The following is a 22,444-nucleotide window of genomic DNA, read 5'->3' as shown; positions in this document are numbered from 1 at the left end:
AAACTCTGCATTGAAGTTATTTTGAAGGGCACTTTTGGTTAGTTATGACAAAGTAACTAATTAAATTTCTAATTCTTTGGATGTCAGCTGTTCAAATTATCCATCCCATTTATTTTCCTTTTAAGCCTCTTTCCAACTCACTTAAATGTATTCTTGCTACCTGAGGCTGTACATTACAAGCTTTAGGTTACTCTTAACTGTTGCATGCTCCTTCTCAGAACCTCTTGTCGACATGGCAACACTAGAGGGCGGTCTTCCTCCTCCACTTCAGAGGGCCTCCGCTGAGGAATTCATCCACATCTTTGTGAACAACTCGCCAAAACTTAGTGAATTTTTGGAGCACATGATAAAGGTTTGTGCAATATATAATGACTGTTATTTCTTATTGCTTTTTGATTCATCTTGGAAGAGTAAAGAAAATGTTGCTAAGATTTTAGATTGGAGTCAGTGAACACAAGAAGACACACACCTTCCTCTGCTACCTGAGTTGTTGGACCTGTCAGCTGATGGTTAGCCTGCATTATGATTGGTTCCTTACTGGGAGAGCATTCTTTGTTTAAGTGAGTTGATAGACGTGTCAGTTGATGGCAATCCTTACGATTGGTTCCTTTACTGGGAGAACATTCTTTTTACATTTAATTGAAAGTCAGCCTTTTATTTTCCATACCTTGGGTAATTTTGAAAGTTATTCTCATTCAGTTTACCCATGGATTGCTCCAACATGAACAATCCCTCCATACTTTGTCCAACCATGGTCGGTATACAACACCTCTCATCTACTTATAAACAATCTTGTTATTTTGTAAAAAACATTTCTCTCTGAAGGCTCAGCCGGAATCTTCGCAGTTGATTTACAATACTTACTTAGAGCTGTGTCTGAACGATATGATGCATAAACAAGATGGCAGCCGAGATAAGAGAGATGTCGAAAAGAAGGCCATGGATCTCTTACAGACAGGAGAGGTAAATTATAAGAGATTTATCTTGTTCCTAGCTTACCTGTTTCCATTCTACTTATAAATGCACTTTTCCCATCTGTTGATCAGTCATATGTTTGAGTACATGTAGGCTGCCTTGACTATCAATGATTTTCCACATTATACCAGTATAGTTGACATTGCAACATGCAGTTGGTCAGTCTGCTTAAAGCAGCATTTTGCGTTTGGTCGCCGTTTTCTATTTTTTTGACATGTCCATCAAGTTTTTTACATATATCAATCACAAAACAGCAAACTAAGATATCAGCCAAGTTTTTCCCTGCCAACATCATTAATTGGCGAGTAATTAAGGATATTTGCAGAGAATGAGAAAAGTATCCACGACAAAATTCCACATTTAAAATTAATCGCATACAGTACCCCAAACGAACTAGTTTGAATTCAACCAATCAGAGATGCAGGTTTAGTTATAAGCCGTTGCTAAAAATAGATTCAAGACTTTGCGTTGGCACAACCAGGGAGTTGTTATGGGACTCCCTTGTACAACTGCAATATAGACTACACAAATCAAGCTTGGTGTTGGATTACTTACTGGTCAATGACGTTCGTAGTGTTTAAATATTCATATTATGGGCGAGGTTACTTGAGATCCCAACGGAAAATATCTTGGAGAAAACAAAGTTGAAAGTTGCAAATTTTTCGACTTTTATGCCACCATTTAAAGAAAGATTTAAATAGATAACCTAGTTATGTATGTTGTTATGGCAGAGTGGAGTCAGTGAGGTTGAGAAATATCATAGAAAAAGACGCAAAATGCTGCTTTAAGAAAGAGAATCATGCCACTGTCATTACCTATAAATAGACTGAAGTTGTTTGTGTCTCCTCTCATGTACATTGTTATCTGGTTGAGCACACTGGAACCAAACCTATATGTGTTGTTAAGTGCCATCAGGGCAGGCTAGGCTACCTAGCAACCAGCCTATGTTGGAGCCCTGTATCTGTGCTGGTATGTTTTACCTAGATAGAGATGAAAATGAGAAATTCAATATTAACGAGTGGTGGCATCATGCTAACAAGTGTTTGCAGTACCTCACATAAGATGTGTCAAGGTAGGAAAACCCAGACCAGTGAATACATATGTCTGTGATAGTGTGAAGTTCCATTTACTATGGGTCATACTTAACTGTGAAAATACACTTCTCTGTTATATGTGTTTAATAAATATTAACTAAACCGTTCAATGTACGATGATTTTTATTTTTCTAAATTCTTTCATTCTATTTGTTTAATCTTTTCATAGGGTCACTATGATATCGACCTAGCCCTTGTTCTCTGCCAGAAACATAACTTCAGTAAAGGTATACTTTACCTTTACGAGAAGGCTAAATTGTAAGTAACACCGTCATTAAAGTACAATTCAATAATGTTAATTAATTAAACAAACCAGATACATTTGCTCAAATGACCGCAAGGGTTTTGAAAAGAGCTTTCAATATGTTTTTCAGTTGTTTCATTGACAGCTTTGGAATTAGGCTGTTTCGCATGGTGTTTATAATTTTGAGACAATCTTTGTGTTCCCAAATTTATGTCTGGTGACTTGACGTTATTTATCAGCCATTTTCCAGTGAAATTTGTCTTTTAGTGGCGTGAAATGTCAAAATATCAAATTTTATGTATATTTATGTTTACGAAAATCATTATGTATTTTCATTTTATTATGTATTTTCATTTTATTATGTATTTTCATTTTATTATGTATTTTCATTTTATTATGTATTTTCAATTACATAATAAAATTTTACATTTTATGATGTATTTTTTTATGTGAATTTTTTTCCCACATTTTCACTGAAAATTGTCTTTTAGTGGTGTGAAATGCCAAAATATCACGTTTTATGTATATTTATGTTTTATGTAAATCGTTATGCATCAGCTATTTTCAGTGAAAATTGTCCTTTAGTGGCGTGAAATGCCAAAATATCAAATTTGGAAGTTGTTGAAACTATGTTAGGTGTTCTGCCGTTCTTGACTCCCGAGAAACCGTCCAAGAAGTCTCTTCGATCACTTCACTTTAAAGTCCTTTTAATTAAAATTTAAAAAAAGTGATAGTTTTGATTGTTGTGTTTTGGTCTGTTACAGATATACCGTGATAAAATTGATTGATTTTTTTCCATTTTGCATTTCATATACTTGTTTTTGTTTCATTTCATAACTTCATCGTGAATTCTTTGTTTCCGTTTTCTTTCTATTTGTGCTTGAATGTCTGTCTTGAGTTATTTTCAGCTTAATAAATTATTATTTTGTATTTAATTTTTTTTCTTTGTGTCCAGATACCAACAAATACTTCACTACCACATGGACCATGACAAATATGATAACATTCTCGATGTATGTAAAAGATATGGGTGAGTCATGAAACTGTCGTAACTCTTTATTGACGAGAGACCCAAAAAAGAATTGTTATTACAACTGCTTATCTACCGCGAGAAAAAGCCTTTGTATGTAAATATGTAAAAGGTAGAGGGCCCAAGGTTTGGTTCTTAGGAGAGGGTTCTTCTTCAGAGGCTAAATGAAAAGAAAAAGACAAACTTAGACCACATTAAGAGACACAGGTGGACAGACAGTTATATTGGACAAAATGAGCAATGAATAGATATAAACAAGACACAACAAACGAGACGAACCTCATATTGGCTACCTCTGTGTCGTACGCTTTACAGAGAAAACATTTCTAAACATTTAAAGAGTATGGCATAATTATGTCCAATAGAGCTTAAAAATCATTTAAAATCTCTTTTCTTATTTTTTCTTTTTTTGGGGGATTTGTATCTTCACAGAACTCAGGATCCGAATTTATGGGTTCAAGCTCTGTCCTATTTTGCCACGAAGCAGAAGGACTGCAAGCCGTACATCGTGGACGTGCTCTCGCAGATCGACCGTCATAATCTGCTGCCCCCACTACTGGTGATACAGACCTTAGCGCATAATTCTACAGCTACTCTCACCGTCATCAAGGTTTGGCAGTGTTTTGGGATCTTCTGATGTTTAATGTGTGTGGTGTCTGAGATAGCTTTGAAAAAATATATAAAAAGATGGAAACATGTGACAAATTTATAACACAATCAATGCAATTAATACATTTGGTGACTCATTTGAATGGAATGTAGGTGAACAGCAGTCATTTCAGCCATGTTGTGATACTTTATATATGAACAGATTAACCATTACCTATTCCCCTCCCCCTCCCACTCCCCATCCCCACCCCACAAACAATCTGTCTGAATGTTATTCCATTCAGTATTGTGACCTTAAGAAATAGTGCAGTGACCATCTTACATGTATGCTGATCTGCTGAATTGCCACCAAGTAAAAGCTAGTGATGGAGGAGAGATTAATAAAAATAAAAAAAAATAAAATTAGATCTCCCCTACCTATCTCCTCGCAATGACTGCACACTGATCGCTCTCCCGTTCTGCAGGACTACATCGTCCGTAGACTCCAGCAGGAGAATGACCAGATCACAGAGGACGAGCGGTTGATCGAACAATATCGAGAGGAGACCAAGATAAAACGAGCAGAAATTGAAGAAATGAAAGCGAGGTAAGAATTGAAACACATCAACTTTAAGAACCCAACTGTGTTGACTTTTGATCATACTCTCTACCAATGTAAATCCCAAAGTAAGGTAGCTCAAAGACAGCATAAGAAGCAGGGTTTGCAGGTTTCTTCCGGGGTGGAAAATACCGCGGGAAAAAACACGTTTTTTTCCACTCTGAAGGAATATGTTTCTTCCAGTTTCTTCCAGGCAAAATAGAAGAAACTCATTTTTGGTGTAGAAAAACAACCCAAATTTATTATCAAAACAAAACTATCATACTTTGATGGTTTCAGTGGTATGCATTTCAGTCAGATGGTGGTAAACTATTTGTTTTCTTTATCATGTATGTGGGTTGTGCTGCGTATATGCCAATTTTCAGTTTCTTCCAGTTTCTTCCGGTTTCTTCCGGAAGAAACCCGGAAGAAACAGGTTTCTTTCAGTTTCTTCTACGTCCCCGGAAGAAACCGAACCCTGATAAGAAGTAAGCACGCTTTAGCATCATAGAATGCACCTTCAGAGAATCTTAGATTTGTATAACACCAGGGGCTTATAGTTTGCAATGTTTGATACCTACCAAAGAGAACATAATTTGCTGCTTGCACTTAAGAAGGCAGCTGTTTGCTTTGCTACTCAAAGCTATACTATGCTATGCTATGCTATCATGTAATCCTATCACAGCCTAATACTAGCCTGAAGCAGTTAGCCTCCAATTCAAATCGTGAAGTTGAAAGTAATTTTCTTTTTTTAAATTCTCCATTTTTTACTTTTAAACGTTTTTGTTACCAATGTTTAGAGTGTCTGGGCTACAGAATTTTGAGACTTTAACTCCGTAATTATCTGTTCATTTGCTTTCCTTTTGTAACAAAATATTGGGTTGTTGTCCAACTGTTTACATTAAATCAATTCCAAATATTATTTCCAGTTATACAGATTGAATGCAATATTTTCTTCTATTTTGGATTAATTTTTAATCTTCACAGTGCCAAGATATTCCAAGTGTCCAAGTGTAGCGTCTGTTCTTGTCCGCTAGAGTTACCCTCAGTACATTTTCATTTTAATCTTCACAGTGCCAAGATATTCCAAGTGTCCAAGTGTAGCGTCTGTTCTTATCCGCTAGAGTTACCCTCAGTACATTTTCATTTTAATCTTCACAGTGCCAAGATATTCCAAGTGTCCAAGTGTAGCGTCTGTTCTCACCCGCTGGAGTTACCCTCAGTACACTTTCTCTGCCAGCATTCCTATCATCAAAGGTAACAAGGGTTCTGGATATAATATTGTATTCATTTCTGGTCACTGTTACTAGTTTGACACTCTCATTCAGATGACTTAGCAACAGCTTCATAACTATTAAAGAATGCAGACTGTATTTACTAATAGTAAAACACCAACGGAAATGTTTGTCAGCGATGGGTTATTTTTATCAGGCATGAGCTTTTCCGCAAATTCGCGGAATATCCGTGATTTCTTTGCTACCTCGGGGACAAAAACTATTATCCTAACACACTGTAGCATACGCAAATTGGAGCCTATACCGCAATTTTGCAAAATTCCGTGATTTTTTTAGATCAGTTTATAGATCAAAAGGACTTTAAAAGTTTATCCCACAAAGTTTAGTCCTTTAAAACCCATCCTAGTCAAAGCTTCTTTGGCTGTTTTGATATCACAAGAAACCATTGTTTCTTTTCTTAGTATCACCTCTCTTTGACCACTTGGATTCTCTTTCAGTATATTAACTATGTGTCAAACATTCAAATACCAACTGAAGGGTATGCATTAGACTCGTGATACAAGAACTGCAGCATTAGTATGAGTTTTGAGTAGAATTCTCTAAACCCGATATCAAACTGTATCATCTTTAAAACATTTGACAACATTTTTTCAGTTGCTTCGAGAGTTACGCCGACAACGATCAGGAGTGTCCTGCGTGTTTACCCGAGAACCGTAAAGTCTTAGACATCATCAAAGCACAGGAACAGAACAAGGATCTCGACGAGGAGTTCCACAGACAGGTAATCGGAAAACTCACCATCGAAAAGGGACTTTCCCTTGGCGGCTTGAATACAAAAGGGAAGAAACAGTCGCTTTGGCTCATTGCAAAATAAAATAGTATAATCCATGCAATTGTGATGAAAAAGTTGAGCCCAAAATGGGATGTAGCTTACCGGGTACCAAAAACCCTCACCCTCACACATCACCCTCACCTCACCCCACCATCTTTACTCATCCTCACACCCTCACCCACATTCCCTCCCTTCCCCCACCGCACCACTCTGTGTCTTCTGATGTGACGGCATTGAATGTAATTGCATACTTTGGATTCCAAAGAGTTGGGTTTTTTTAAAGAAATTTTATGGCGTTTGAAACTGCCACTCATTCATTGATTGTATTACTTTGTTCACTTCAACTAGACAGGTTAATTTCTAAAATTGTACAATCCCGGTGTGCTTGTCAATACTGTTAGTGACTAGTTATCCAGGATGTTATTATCCTTATGATAAAGGAATACAAATAGATTGGAGTTCTAACCTTAGTTATCAGGCTGTTGTTTTAGTGTTCCAATAATTCAATCTTTCTTCCCTACTGCTGACTTAGTATGAAGTTTATCAATCATGGATTGTGCAGAAAACACTGCAATTATAAAACCGTGCACCCATGTGTACTGTAATCTGATAATGATATTACATTAATATTAGTTACTGATCAATCAATATATTTATAGATAGTATCAAGTTTATCAATAATAGATTGTGCAGAAAACACTGCAATTATAAAACCGTGCACCCATGTGTACTGTAATCTGATAATGATATTACATTAATATTAGTTACAGATCAATCAATAAGTATAGGTAGTATCAAGTTTATCAATAATAGATTGTGCAGAAAACACTGCAATTATAAAACCGTGCACCCATGTGTACTGTAATCTGATAATGATATTACATTAATATTAGTTACTGATCAATCAATATATTTATAGATAGTATCAAGTTTATCAATAATAGATTGTGCAGAAAACACTGCAATTATAAAACCGTGCACCCATGTGTACTGTAATCTGATAATGATATTACATTAATATTAGTTACAGATCAATCATTATATATATAGATAGTATCAAGTTTATCAATAATAGATTGTGCAGAAAACACTGCAATTATAAAACCGTGCACCCATGTGTACTGTAATCTGATAATGATATTACATTAATATTAGTTACTGATCAATCAATATATTTATAGATAGTATCAAGTTTATCAATAATAGATTGTGCAGAAAACACTGCAATTATAAAACCGTGCACCCATGTGTACTGTAATCTGATAATGATATTACATTAATATTAGTTACAGATCAATCAATAAGTATAGGTAGTATCAAGTTTATCAATAATAGATTGTGCAGAAAACACTGCAATTATAAAACCGTGCACCCATGTGTACTGTAATCTGATAATGATATTACATTAATATTAGTTACTGATCAATCAATATATTTATAGATAGTATCAAGTTTATCAATAATAGATTGTGCAGAAAACACTGCAATTATAAAACCGTGCACCCATGTGTACTGTAATCTGATAATGATATTACATTAATATTAGTTACAGATCAATCAATAAGTATAGGTAGTATCAAGTTTATCAATAATAGATTGTGCAGAAAACACTGCAATTATAAAACCGTGCACCCATGTGTACTGTAATCTGATAATGATATTACATTAATATTAGTTACTGATCAATCAATATATTTATAGATAGTATCAAGTTTATCAATAATAGATTGTGCAGAAAACACTGCAATTATAAAACCGTGCACCCATGTGTACTGTAATCTGATAATGATATTACATTAATATTAGTTACTGATCAATCAATATATGTAGATAGTATCAAGTTTATCAATCATGGATTGTGCAGAAATCACTGCAATTATATCCATGTGCACTGTAAGCTGATTATGATATTAAATTAAGGTTAGTTACTGATCAATCAATATATTTATAGATAGTATCAAGTTTATCAATAATAGATTGTGCAGAAAACACTGCAATTATAAAACCGTGCACCCATGTGTACTGTAATCTGATAATGATATTACATTAATATTAGTTACAGATCAATCAATAAGTATAGGTAGTATCAAGTTTATCAATAATAGATTGTGCAGAAAACACTGCAATTATAAAACCGTGCACCCATGTGTACTGTAATCTGATAATGATATTACATTAATATTAGTTACAGATCAATCAATAAGTATAGGTAGTATCAAGTTTATCAATAATAGATTGTGCAGAAATAGGCTTGCACGGTAAACCGGTTTTAGTACCGAAACCGGTTTTTTCCGACCGAATTTCGGTACTATTTTTTATTTTAAGAAAACCGAAAAACCGAAAAAAACCGGAAAAACCGAAATGTGAATTGCAAATACTGGAAAAAACAAAGTTTATTGACTTTGGTTTCTCCTATTTACTGTTCTTTTTGCATTATGAAAGTAAATTGCAACAAGAGTAAGCTTTTCTGATAGACGACATTGTCAGCTACGATCAGCACACGCCATAACCAGTGCTTGAGGGTGGATAGCTAGGCCTAACATTAGGCTATGCAGCCCTTATATGCGTGCATCAGTTAAGTACCTTGTAGTATTGAACTGACCTTGGTGGCCAACGTTAGTAGTTGTGAGAAGTACACACTCAAATGACGAGATGCAGTTCAAAACAAATTGTTATATCCAACGTGTTTGTCCTCTTTGTGTTGTTCTTATTATTTAACTTCAATTTAATAGTAGAGGATACGGAGAAAATCTTTTCAAACACATTGATCACAGTTCGTGTTCAAAAAATGAACGACAAAACTTGAAAGGTATATTGCGCAATACACAATACCATACGATATGTACAGTCGCAGGGGGGGGGGGCTCTGTGAGTTTAACAACTAAGATGCAACAAGTAACATTAGAACAATCACGGGGGGGCTCTGAGTTTAACAACTAAGATGCAACAAGTAACATTAGAACAATCACGGGGGGGGGGCTCTGAGTTTAACAACTAAGATGCAACAAGTAACATCAGAACAATCACAGTCCATTGTTCACAAGAGACACCTGGCGTCAGGCTTGAGCAAGGAATATTAAAGGAGTAAAAATGTTGCATACATGGCTGGAAATTACAGATGTTGCTGTTGGGAAAATTCTCCTTTGTACGCTAATAGATTTTATTTTCTTTGTAAGTTTCCTTTAAACATTTCTTCTTATCAGTTATCAGACAAGGCTGAGATTTTTCGTTAACGTTGAAGTACACATGTTTCCAACTTAAACGTTAACAATTTATATTCTTTGCCAACCTAATCCCCGCTTTTGCCAGCGATATTTTTCAACTTGTACTTGAAAGTGTAGACGGTAAATTCTCTTCACTCCTTGAAGAGAAATTTATTTTACCGCCAAGATACCACCCGGGAACATGGCTAGAGCCTCGTGCAATTTGGTACTGTACCTTCATTGGACCAATCATATTGTTAGGCATTTTTTTTTTACGATCTCAAATTGGTCATAATGGGGTTTACGCTCGGCCCTCATCTCCGAAAATATAACATATAATTTAACATGACCGTGACATTTTTTTCTGAACACGAATTTGAACTTCGTGATACAGTAAACACAAGACAAACGATACGTGTGCGTGATGTTAAAACTTAAAGAAAAAATTTTACTAACACATTTCTTTTCGACATATTTACTTCAGTTTAGTTAACGTGGGTTATAAAATGAGAGTCATGAAGGCAGTAACATTTCTTGAATTTATTCTTCTTATTTTTAACAATTTACTGCAAACGAACAGACTTAAACCCGCTGTTGGTAAAGCTTCAAAAATACGCATCTTAGCGATTGAGATTTTGATGTTTTTAATGCAATTCGGGAGGGGGAAAAAACCGGTTTTTGAGCCAGATTCGGTTTTTTGCTATAGAAAAACCGGTTTTAAGTTTTCACGAAACCGTGCAAGCTTATGCAGAAAACACTGCAATTATAAAACCGTGCACCCATGTGTACTGTAATCTGATAATGATATTACATTAATATTAGTTACTGATCAATCAATATATTTATAGATAGTATCAAGTTTATCAATAATAGATTGTGCAGAAAACACTGCAATTATAAAACCGTGCACCCATGTGCACTGTAATCTGATAATGATATTACATTAATATTAGTTACCGATCAATCATTATATATATAGATAGTATCAAGTTTATCAATCATGGATTGTGCAGAAAACACTGCAATTATTAAACCGTGTCCGCTGTAAACTGATAACAATATTAAAATTATTGTTACTTACTGATTAATCAATATATCTTTTTTTTCAAATCCCTCTCTGTTTAGCTGGAGAACGCTCAGGATGGTTTCTCTGTGGTTGCAGATTATTTTGGACGAGGAGTATTTAACAAGGTATGTTTGAATTTGAAAAAATAAATGATTACATATTTATGCAAAGCAGGGTGGGGAAGGGGGTGTGGGAGGGGGTTCGTTGGATGACAAAGAAGAGGAAGGGTGAAGATGATTGGTGGGGAGGATGATACTGTTTTGTACTGTTTTTTGTTACTGTTTTGTATGTTAAATTGAGAGGTGATATCTAACACCCTGTACTATTTTTCCATTGCAATGTTATTGATATAAGACTGGATAAATTTCAGCAATTTATATCTCGAACAACTGGAAATTGAAGGTTTGAGTTTAGGCAATGAGTTTTCTTTTTAAATTCTCTGTATGCAACATTCCTGCTATTTAGTCTCAGTCTATTATATATCTTAACCAAGACCAACTGCCATTAAACTTCTTTTTCTTTCCTTTTTTCAAGCGCTTTAGTAATATCAAAGTCTCTTCTTATGGTAACTTTTGAAAACTTTTAAATTCAGAAGTCCAAATCCATCTAGATTTCACATCTTTCATCTTTTTTGATTTCACATCTTTTTTGCTTTGTTCGCATCGTAGGTCATTCTTGAAGAGAAATTCCCTTCCCGAGAAACCCCAGCACCAGCAGTCTCGCAGATACAACCCCTGCCCTCTCAAGTACCCCCCGTACAACAGCTGCAGAGAGCCAACACTCCCGAACATTCCAGTCCATCTTCTAGTAAAAAGACCCCATCTTCGTCCGGACGGAGTACCCCTCATTCCTCCGGTCGCAGCACCCCACAGGGCTGGAGTATCACGCCTGCCGTACAACCTAAATCCAGCAGCAGCGGTCACTCCTCCTACGGATCTGACCAGCCACCATTTATCCACAGCGGTAGTGGTGGCAGTGCAGTCAGTGACCGTACAGCGCCCGCTGCGAGACAGATGGGGTCCTCTGCGTCTCCTAAGAGGACACAAACTACAACGGTGGCAGCCGCCCCACCCTCTGTGAAGCCCGTACCCTCTAGGCTGGGATCAAATAGTTCCTCTGGGCAGAAGGAAGAATTGGGGAGGCCATCAGGGAGTCCGAGGAGACATCAAGCCCCAAAGGAGGATGCCCTGAACCCATTCCTCAGCTCGGATAAAGAAGAGAGGCCCAGGAGCCCTCCGAATCCATTCGAGGAACCAGAGGGGTACAATCCGTTCGAAGAGGACGAAGATGAAAGTAATCCTTTCTTCAACTCATAAAATTGAGTGAGGCAAACCGGAAATTCTGTTAACAAGGATCTGACATCAGTTTTATAGCTATTGGAAGGGTTTTAAAGGGAGAGATCAGATTTCTTGAGGGCGACCCTTGGATTCTTCTTATATTCTAGCAAAACAGTTCCTATGGTCTTTCCGCCATCTGGAAATGGTAATGAGAGAATGGCCTTAAAATTTAAGGACTCATTGCAACTCGTTGATACTGAACCTGGGTTCAAATCCTTGACTTATAACAGGCATGTTTTACGTTTCTACTCGCCATTATTATGGATTCAATCCTACCAAGTTTTGGTAGCAGTATTGTACCTTCATTCTCAGTGTTATTTTGGGTCCAACCTCCCAAGATTTTACAGACTCATAGTTAAACCCTAGTTTGTACTGACAGTTATCGTGGGTTCGATTCCAAGATAAAGATAATAAAAAAGGCACTTTTTATTTTACAAATGTATGGTTATATAGTGTGCACGATTCCTGTTGGAGTCAATACATCAGTATGAATCTATAAAGATTGCCTATGATGGTAATAGGCTCTAACCAATGAAAGTTGAGGGGGTGGGTGGGGAGAGGGGGGGTATGAACAGAAAGTTTAAAGGTCACATTCCAGGGCCTTGGCATTATCAAATGAGCATCATACCTCCATTCAACTTGTACTAATATTTGGAAGACAAACATTTATCCTTTTATTCCTTGAAACAAAAAGGATTGTTGAGCTTGCTTCACTGAAGAAACTTTACCCAGACGAAATTTGAGACTGTATAATTAAAACTGTTCTCGTCAGAAATGCCTTATTGGTATAAATATTAAGTTTTAACTTTTGTTTCCAAAGAGCGTATTCTTGGATAATATCTTAAAAGTAAGAACGACTGAGCCAAGTTTAACAATAATTTAAGATGATATGAATGAATTTGATTGTAAACTGGTGAAAAGAAAAGCAAAATAAACAAATTATGTAAAACATATACAAGAAACAGTTATTCATTTTAGTACTTCAATTTTTTTTTTATTTACGTATCATTTTGTCTGAATCAAAAAAACATTGTCATTTCTTTTCAAAACTTTGATTCCTTTAATGAAACAAAAAATTGAAAAGGTTCATATATGAGATGATGTTTACATGCATCGAGAATAACAAAAATAGTCATCAAATATCACAAAAAAAAAAAACCAAAAAAAATATGAAGGATTGAAATCTAGAAGAAAAGTGTATTATTAAGCATTACTAAATAGCTGGATAATACTTTTAACAAGAAGGCTTATATAAGTTAAAGAAAAGAAGGTTCTAAAAAAGTGAAGAGAGAGACTTGGAATAATAAATTCCTTAGTTTGTGGTTCCGCTTCTAGCCAGGGTTATAATTAAATGGTGATATCGGGATTATAGGGTATGATGTCCTGAAAGAGACTATCATAACCTCCCTTCCCTTCCCTTCCTCTCTCTCTCCCTCAAACGATGAGAAATATTAAAGGAAAAACGGGAACGGTTACCATAGTAATACTGGTCCTGACTGAGCTTATGTATATCCTCTCCTGCCTCTGAGAGAAAATTACATCCCTGTACCCCCACCCATGCCCCCATGCTATAAATTACCACACCCCTGTACCCCCGCCCATGCCCCCATGCTATAAATTACCACACCCCTGTACCCCCACCCATGCCCCCATGCTATAAATTAACCAACCCTGATACCCCCCCTCTCCCCATCCAAGCCTCGATACTGAACATGTTACATTTGGTAACTATTCCACAAACTGACAATACATAGGAGAACTCTTTTAAGTGCCGTAATATGATCATGAGGATAGTGTCTCAATTTTTTCAACCTCTTGCAATGACTGTCCACACCCTTTGTTCCGTGAACATACATTCACCCACCCAATTTTTCAGCTACGACCCTCACCTAGTTGCGACAAGTGATTCTATACTGTACACTCCCATGTTATGCTTCAAATGCACTCCTACTGACAGTATGAAAAGAATAAACATGGTTTTCTAACGGATGAAGATTAGGAACTGTTCCTACTGTCAGTATGAGTGCTTTAAAGCATGATATGAGAGGACAGTATAGAGTGGTATTAGCATTAGAATAAGATAAAAGATTAGGAACTGTTCATACTGTCAGTACGAGTGCTTAGAAGCAGATATGAGAAGACAGTATTGAGTGGTATTACCATGACAAAAATTCTCCCAACTGGGTGTGTGTCTTTACCACATGAAGTTATGAATATCCATATTAATGAGAATTGAAACACTTCACCGTTGATGCTCATGTCATGTGCATCTGACTGAAATCAATTCTTTAAAGAATTTTAATTAAACAGAACATTTTACAAAATATCACTTCTGATCCAAAATTTAACGAATAGAATTTGCAAAATGAATAGGTTCGATTTCCAAACCACAAGAGAGATGTGATGTTCCACTACCAATACTAGCCTTTCAGATGTCTGCTATAAAACCAAGATTTGCTAGCATTTTCTTTATGGCCAACTGTTTTCAGCAAAACATTTGTTTATTGACAGACAACATGAAAGCAAGTTATTTAAAGGACTTACAGGTGATCCCTTAACCCCCCCCCCAAAAAAAAATCCCCAAATTTCTTTTTTTCAAACCAAGTTACACCATAAATAATGCATCTCATGGATATGTCTGAACAAAAGTGAAATTTGCATAGATTAATATGAAAAATCAGGTAGCAGGTGTCATTTTTATTTTAAGAAATAAAGAATAACTAAAAAACAAGGTTGAAGATTGACCATCCCTAAAGAAAACCTATTTTTTTTTTTTTATAAATGATTTAGTTAACAGAACAATTCAATTACTTTTTCTTTACATTGTCTCTTAAAGACAAGTGGATGACAAGAGACAACCCAATGAGCCCCCCCCCCCCCCCAAAGAGGGCATCCAATCTGGTCTCTTTGTATTAAGTCAAATATGTATTACAAATATTGTTATTAACTTTTTTTCAGCAGATTTGGAAAATGCTTTTAATTCTTAAATTTTGCATTCATTATACTATGGAACTTCAGTAGTCAGGCAAATTCTAATGCATTTACGACGGTTTTTTTTTTAAACATCCAAACAGAATTGAACACCTAACACTGTACCTAAATAACCTCCAAATATCCGCTTTCAATTCATTGAAATTTGTTGGTCCAGTTACATGTGATTTATTTGATACCAGTAAATTAAGGTGCGGGGAGGGAAGGGGCTTCTAGAAGAGTTGACAACTCACATGAGACTGTCTTTAATTCTTACTTTAATATCAGATTGATTTTTTTTTATTGATTTTTTTTAATAATGGTCAAGGGAGCCAGTTCTATTTCATACAATCAGTATGCAGTTTTAAGAAGTATTCTTATAGAAATGGATAATATAGTGACTGATCGATCTACTGCATTTCTCGATTGATGCTGTATTCGAACAGACTGATCAATCGATTGCATTTATTGATTGCCGAATATGTTCAACAGAAGATGCCTGAGAGAATGTCTACGTATGTCATTAAAGTATTTATCAACATATAAATATTTGGATACAGGAGTGAGACAGATGAAGAAAACTGAAAACAGAAGAGGCTGCAGCAGCTGCACACTCCCTCTGCAGCAAGGCTGCATAATAACAAACCATATAGCAAACCATATAACAAACCAGAGAGAGATTATCTCAGCAGACCAGCAAGGCTGCATCAATAACAAACCATAGAGATTATCTCAGCAGACCAGCAAGGCTGCATCAATAACAAACCATAGAGATTATCTCAGCAGACCAGCAAGGCTGCATCAATAACAAACCATAGAGATTATCTCAGCAGACCAGCAAGGCTGCATCAATAACAAACCATAGAGATTATCTCAGCAGACCAGCAAAGCTGCATCAATAACAAACCATAGAGATAAGCTCAACAGACCAGCAGTGCCGATATGTTGTGTGAAGCTGCTGTGCGTATTGTGTGATACTGCATGGCACAAGATATGATGTCCTATATAAGCAGCCTGGCTGCAGCCTTCTCCATATATTACTTTTGACAGAGAGCCTTACATATTAGATGTGGTTTTAATAGTCAACAGATGCATTCCACAGAAAAAATAATTTATATATCATGAAATGATGAATTAAGATTTACTGGACCCTGTAACAAAAAACATTGTTATTAAACAACTATGAAAAACTAACTGTAAAGAAATGCACTGATTGACAATGACTACTCTCTCTCTTATCACTGGCATTTCACATTTATGTAAATTTCACAATTATGTAAATTTTACATTTATGTAAATTTCACATTTATGTAAATTTTACATTAATGTAAAATTCATATTTATGTAAATTTAACATTTATGTAAATTTCACCGACCGACTGTTACGTAATGACATCTACTGTCGGAGAGTTCTGAATGGTCTGACGATCAATATGATGACACAAAAAGAAGAAAAAAAGTGATATTGAACCTTTTCAGCTTGGGCTGACATCTATCTTCTACAAAAAACTATTGTTTAAGTTTTAATTGCACAAAAGTTTTAGATGGCAGTTGTCTCTTACTGTCATAACGTAGCTTAGAGGATAAATTTACTACGCAAGAAAACATGAGTGTTACGATATCAAAGTAAAGATCATGAAATGGAAAATTCTATCAGTGCAGGTTACAATTCAATACCAATTTTTTTAAACTTGGGGAATGATCCTCTGAAATATTGATGGCACATTAATCAAAGTGGCTGGCTGTTTTACCTAGTCTGGTAGACCAAAATGGATTCTAAATAGCAAACCAAAACCTAGAAAATAAAACACACTGCCTGTATTATTCTTCATAGAGTAGTACATGTTAGTAACATTGATAGTCATAATGAATTATTTTTCTTGGATAACCTGTCATCTTTTAGATCATTCTAGAAAAAGTTTTGGGGATACTTGCTTTTTTTTTCTTACTTTTTTTTCTAGTATATTATTAACTAGTTATTATTAATTAATTCATATTGATAAATTAGTAAGTTACTACACTTGATTATGGTCAACATTAACGAAACGTCAGGCCGAGAGGTCCCACCTATTCATCACCGTAAATACGTTTTTATATATTGAGTCAATCCAGACATGAATATATCTCTCAAACCAAAGTAGGTATAGAAACAATAAACTGAACCTAAACATTCCTTTGCTTTTATTGGATAATGACACTATGACACACCAAACACTTAACTCCTGCCTACAATAATCCCTTCAGAGAAGTTCAAAACTCAAATTGGATTGCAAAAAAGATTCATTCCACCCTCTCAAATACCTAAAGATTACTGAATTAATTTTACAAAGGAAAAGATTTGATATTTGCTAATTATGATAGCAAGTTATTTTTCAAATATGACAAAGACCTCTACGAGTGGCATACCAGAAACGTGGAAAGAAACATGATAACTTTAATATCTCCTCTCCAAAGTCAAATGTATCGGGTTGGTCTCTCCGTGATAGGCTAAATGCAACTGCATTGCACAAGAGGAACCATTCCGTTCTTCGGCTTTAAATGTTACGATCAAACTTTGTCCTCAGAGTTTCCATCTGTTTTTTTCCATCATCTCACAGGGCACACCTTATCATCATGAATATTTGATCACATCCAAATGAATATTCATTGCCCAGTTTCAACCTTGCATAATCACAGTATGCAAACAGCCTGCACAGCCGAGGTTGGTCCTCCATTTCAAGCCACACAAGTTTTCACCTAAATTATCATAGTCATGAATAATCCTAAAGAGATATCCTACAGAAAGAGCATTTCCATTTGTCATTCTCATACATCCTCGATGAAAGAAGAACGATCCCTAGATGGATGCGTCCCGACTGGGGGTGTGGACCATCGGGGGAACTTTCCATCAATCTCATGAATATTTAATAGGTCTCATGAATAATAAGCCACGGCACAAAAAAGCATCTCTATGGAAACGTAACCAGCGCAGGTTGTCCTCTCCCGCCTTCCGTCTGGTTGGCCAGTTTTACCGCCATGAATGTTGATCATTCAATTGTTTGATTGTTCGATCCGCTTTCATATAAATATTCCGTTAGTAAGGTACTGAATGCCGTCGTAGAGTTTTGTGGTCAGTGAGTGCATACTGGATTCTACCATGTGTTGAACCCAGAGTTGTAACTGTTCCTCGGTCAGGTTCATGTGGAACCGCTCCTTCAGACCCTTGATGGTGCTGGCTCCTTGACGGAAACACGGAAGATGGGAACCTATCAGGGAGATAGAGAGATTGCAAGGAGAGGAAGGAAGGATTGTTACCATGGTAAAGTCATATGATCACTGAGCATTACATTTCTCTTCTACCAAACCTGACTTAAATATTGCCGTACGGCAGCTAGAGTAATGTTTAAATGTCAATTGTAGCTTAAAGACTGTAACTACGTTTAAACAGCTGACATTAATGTCAAACTCCTACAATGCCCCCCGGACATATTCTAGTGAAGGGTGTAATTAAAGCGATGCTGACCATCTCAAGTCATATCAGGAACACAAGGTCAGGAACACAAAGTAACTGAATAAGGGAAAACTGAACACAATTGTACACAATGGTAAAAAGAGCAAAGAAATTGGGGCTGGAACGTGATTCCAACCAGTGACCTCTGGGTTACCAGCCCAGCCCTCTCCCAACTGATCTATCCAACCCTTAGTTGGTGATGATCCCAATATAGCCATTTCTTTGCTGGGGGAGGCCGGGTGGGGTGGGGGGGCACCAGTTAGAAGACACAGTACCTGCATACCAATGTAACAAAGGATCATTGTCTCCTACTAAGGGCTGGAAAGCTCAGTTGGTAGTAACCAAAAAAACACTGGTTTAACTCCCTATCTAGCCATACATTCTTTCCAAAGTCAAGATACGGGGTTCCTAGGCAGCATGGAGCTGTTCCCAGTTGCTTTACGACATGACTTGCAAATTTCAACCCATGTGAAACTTGTAACAAGTTGTGCAAGACACCAACGAATGTTGGAAAACCTACTGTATGCAAAACATTATGTGAAACACTAAGAAATGTCACTAACTGATAAATAACTTGTATAGGGCGGAAAGGTGAAAAGAAGAAACATTTGTCAACAGATAAACATATGCTGCCTTTTCCAACACCACAGAATGTATCTAATAACTAACTTGTTAAGGGAAGGAAAAGTAAAACTGACAAATATTGTCAATGAATCCCTCATTTGGGTAGTAGCAATGGAAATATTTTTAAACACAAAACTGATCTTTGTGGATCATTAACTTACATAAAAAAAGCCTGTTAATGAAGAAGTAATATCATAAACTTTACTATACTTAGGATTTAGTTACATGTGAGCAAGTTACAAAGAACTTTAGGATCTTCTCTATACAGCATAGGGGCTAATGGGTAAGGGGGAGGGGGGAGGTGGACAACTGTGGCATAAAGAGGTTTTTGTGATGGTACAGGGTTACACACGTCTTTGAAGTAATGGTATTGATATACTTGATTCAAACAATCGACCAACCTGTTTGCATAACTTCCACCACCTGTACCAGTTTGTCCATGTGTTTGCGGGCAGCTATAAGTCCCTGTAGCATAAGGATCTTGTAGTATTCAAACATATCACATCCATAACCACCCATGACCTGCAAGAAATGAACAAAAAAGAACAAAGGAAGGTTGGTATCTCTCAATGTGGAAAACTAAACTGAGTACTGACGTATGTATATATATATATATATATATATATATATATATATATACATGTGACCTAATGATTCCTATTCATTGAACATGATTAACTCTAAACATCAATAAATTAATTATAGACAGTGATTAATTAAATACATATAACAACTAATTAACTCTGCTGTTCTCTTCACATCGATCCCTTCTATCAGTAATTTTTATTTAATTTGTGCCTGCGTAGCACTGTTACGTTTGTTTATAATGAAGGTAGGTGTGCGACCAGGTTTAAAAGGATTTTCTGGTCACAAAACAATGCGAACACTTATATTGAGGAAAATATTCCACACTGCTAGTTGAACCCCCCCCCTCCTTCCATCTCAATATCTTACACCTAACTCGAGGTAAAGTTGATGAAATGTTAACCGTTTCTTTGACTGGCTTAACCTTCAAGGATTCCAGGAAATTGGATTACAGTTTGTGGTGACCTCTGTGACCATTGTGGAAAAATCCTTTTCGAAAGCTTTGACTTAGGCTATTATAATCTTATTATTGATTTATCCTTGGAAACTAATAGATCTGGATTTTTTTCTCAGGATGTAAAATTTTGCTGTTCTTAGAATTTCATCTGTTTTTTTTTTTTTTTTTAATTAATAATTTTTCCTCTGTGGATAACTGATGAACAGGTAATCAGGAAAACAAAAGGACATTTTCAGCCAAAATGCCCGGATGACAGCGTCCATTCTTCTGTTGCCAGATGCATTTACAAATGTAACAAAAAAATGCTATAAAGGATGTGGTTTTTGCCCAAATCAAATAATTCCAGTGACCTGAAAATCCTCCAGAATAATTCAGTAAACTCACCTCTACAAATTCTGCAGTTAGCTTAAAGTGAGAGGTCTCAAATCCGAGGTTTCTGGGAGATGCTGAGAGAATGAATCCAAAATCTATGTGGATGATGTGCCCTTCGGGGTCCAAGAGAATGTTGCCATTATGCCTGTTTACATTCAGAGATGAGAAAATTGCGAAAAATTGTTATCACTTGAAAAGAAAACTGTAAACTATAGAATAATAATGGGAGTACAAGTTAGGGGCACAGGTTAGCTGGAAGAGTTCTTTTTTTTTTACATTCATGCTCTACTTCAGTGTTGTCATGGAACTTTTCTATTTTACATTCATACTCTACAAGTTTCAATGTTGTCACAGGATCTTTGTATTTTACATTCATGCTCTACTTCAATGTTGTCATGGAATTTTTCTATTTTACATTCATACTCTACAAGTTTCAATGTTGTCACAGGATCTTTGTATTTTACATTCATGCTCTACTTCAATGTTGTCATGGAATTTTTCTATTTTACATTCATACTCTACAAGTTTCAATGTTGTCACAGAATCTTTGTATTTTACATTCATGCTCTACTTCAATGTTGTCACAGAATCTTTGTATCATATCTCGTAGATCATTGTAGGTGTCATGTATTAATATTCAGTTAAATGAATACGTGTGACCTTGTTTGGCTTAAGTCACACACACACTTCAAATTTGACGTCACTCCTATTGGTTTGGTGGTGTCAGAAGTGGGACTGCCAGTTCAGCGTGACTTGCCCTGTAAGCACCATGCAAAAATGATACACATTCACTTGAGAAGTTAGTGTTTTTATTTTACATATATTCTCAAACAAAACCCAGACATTAAAATGAGGACTATCCCATCTTCCACAACACACTTGGCATTTTAATCTCATTCTAGCCACAACTTTAGTCAATCTTTCCAAAGAAAAAGTGATCGTCTCTGTAAAAACATAAACAGCAATGAACATTTGGACAAACCTGTCTTTGACTTGTATTAAGTAACAAACGAGAGAGTAAGCTGCCAGGCTCTGCACAAAGTTCTTTTGGGCGGTGAGAAATTCCTCGGAGCAAGGACCTCCAAACTCCCGATGGAAATACTCTCGCAGCGACAGTTTGCTGTTCTTCTTCAGCTGATGCAGGGATACGGCGTTGATGATGGGTTCGATCAGACCGCTGTTGTCCGAGGTCACCACGATGTTGTAAGGTTTCACCCACAGAGGGACTCTCTCTTGTTTCCAAATATTCTGCAAAGTATAATTTTAAACGTACCAAAACAGTTGGAATAAGTTGCAGGAGTGATATGTCTCTGTGGCGACATCTCCCGCTATGAGGAGAGTACATGAGGGCAATATCGCTTATCGAGGAATAATTTGTTTACATTATTGTGAGTAAATAAACAAGGAAAAACAAAACTGGGCAATTATAATCCAAACTTGACAAGAGGAAAGAACTACTTGGCTAGAATGGGATTTGAACGGTCAGTGATCTCTGGATTACAAACCCTTTGTGCGCTACTAACTGAGCTATTAATCCCTAGATCAGTGTTATCCTATAAAACCATTTCTTTCTTGGGACACCTGTCAGCAGCCACACTACTTTTTAAAACATATTTCACTTCTATATTTTGCATTTGCATGTACTTTAACTTTCCTGTCATTTTGCATTATGAGTCAACATTACATTTTATTCGCCCTCCATCCATCCATTCTCCCCCCCCCCCCCACCCATCTTAGCATGCAA

General features: G+C 36.3%; 2 protein-coding genes across 3 annotated transcripts in view; one reads left to right on the top strand and one right to left on the bottom strand.

Moving 5' to 3' along the window:
• Positions 1–13,170, top strand: part of LOC139954772 (vacuolar protein sorting-associated protein 11 homolog) — a 31,701-nt gene extending 18,531 nt beyond the window's left edge. Inside the window, exons 18-27 of the mRNA XM_071954696.1 lie at positions 219–352; positions 826–963; positions 2,239–2,327; positions 3,269–3,343; positions 3,776–3,953; positions 4,417–4,538; positions 5,691–5,786; positions 6,419–6,545; positions 10,925–10,990; positions 11,534–13,170. Coding sequence (XP_071810797.1) covers positions 219–352; positions 826–963; positions 2,239–2,327; positions 3,269–3,343; positions 3,776–3,953; positions 4,417–4,538; positions 5,691–5,786; positions 6,419–6,545; positions 10,925–10,990; positions 11,534–12,181 — 1,673 coding nt within the window. The 3' untranslated portion in view covers positions 12,182–13,170. The remainder of the gene's footprint in view (positions 1–218; positions 353–825; positions 964–2,238; positions 2,328–3,268; positions 3,344–3,775; positions 3,954–4,416; positions 4,539–5,690; positions 5,787–6,418; positions 6,546–10,924; positions 10,991–11,533) is intronic.
• Positions 13,171–15,897: 2,727 nt separating this feature from the next.
• The window catches only part of LOC139954769 (phosphatidylinositol 4-kinase beta-like), a 34,883-nt gene continuing 28,336 nt past the window's right edge, over positions 15,898–22,444 (bottom strand). For both annotated transcript variants that reach the window (XM_071954691.1, XM_071954692.1), the window contains 4 exons: positions 21,683–21,948; positions 20,713–20,845; positions 19,688–19,808; positions 15,898–18,417 (listed from right to left, as the gene is read on the bottom strand). In XM_071954691.1, coding sequence (XP_071810792.1) covers positions 18,230–18,417; positions 19,688–19,808; positions 20,713–20,845; positions 21,683–21,948 — 708 coding nt within the window. In that variant the 3' untranslated portion in view covers positions 15,898–18,229. The remainder of the gene's footprint in view (positions 18,418–19,687; positions 19,809–20,712; positions 20,846–21,682; positions 21,949–22,444) is intronic.

Source organism: Apostichopus japonicus, chromosome 17, assembly GCF_037975245.1.
Source record: "Apostichopus japonicus isolate 1M-3 chromosome 17, ASM3797524v1, whole genome shotgun sequence".
In the NCBI taxonomy this organism is placed as follows: Eukaryota; Metazoa; Echinodermata; class Holothuroidea; order Aspidochirotida; family Stichopodidae; genus Apostichopus; species Apostichopus japonicus.
This window is presented reverse-complemented; position numbering and strand designations above follow the sequence as displayed.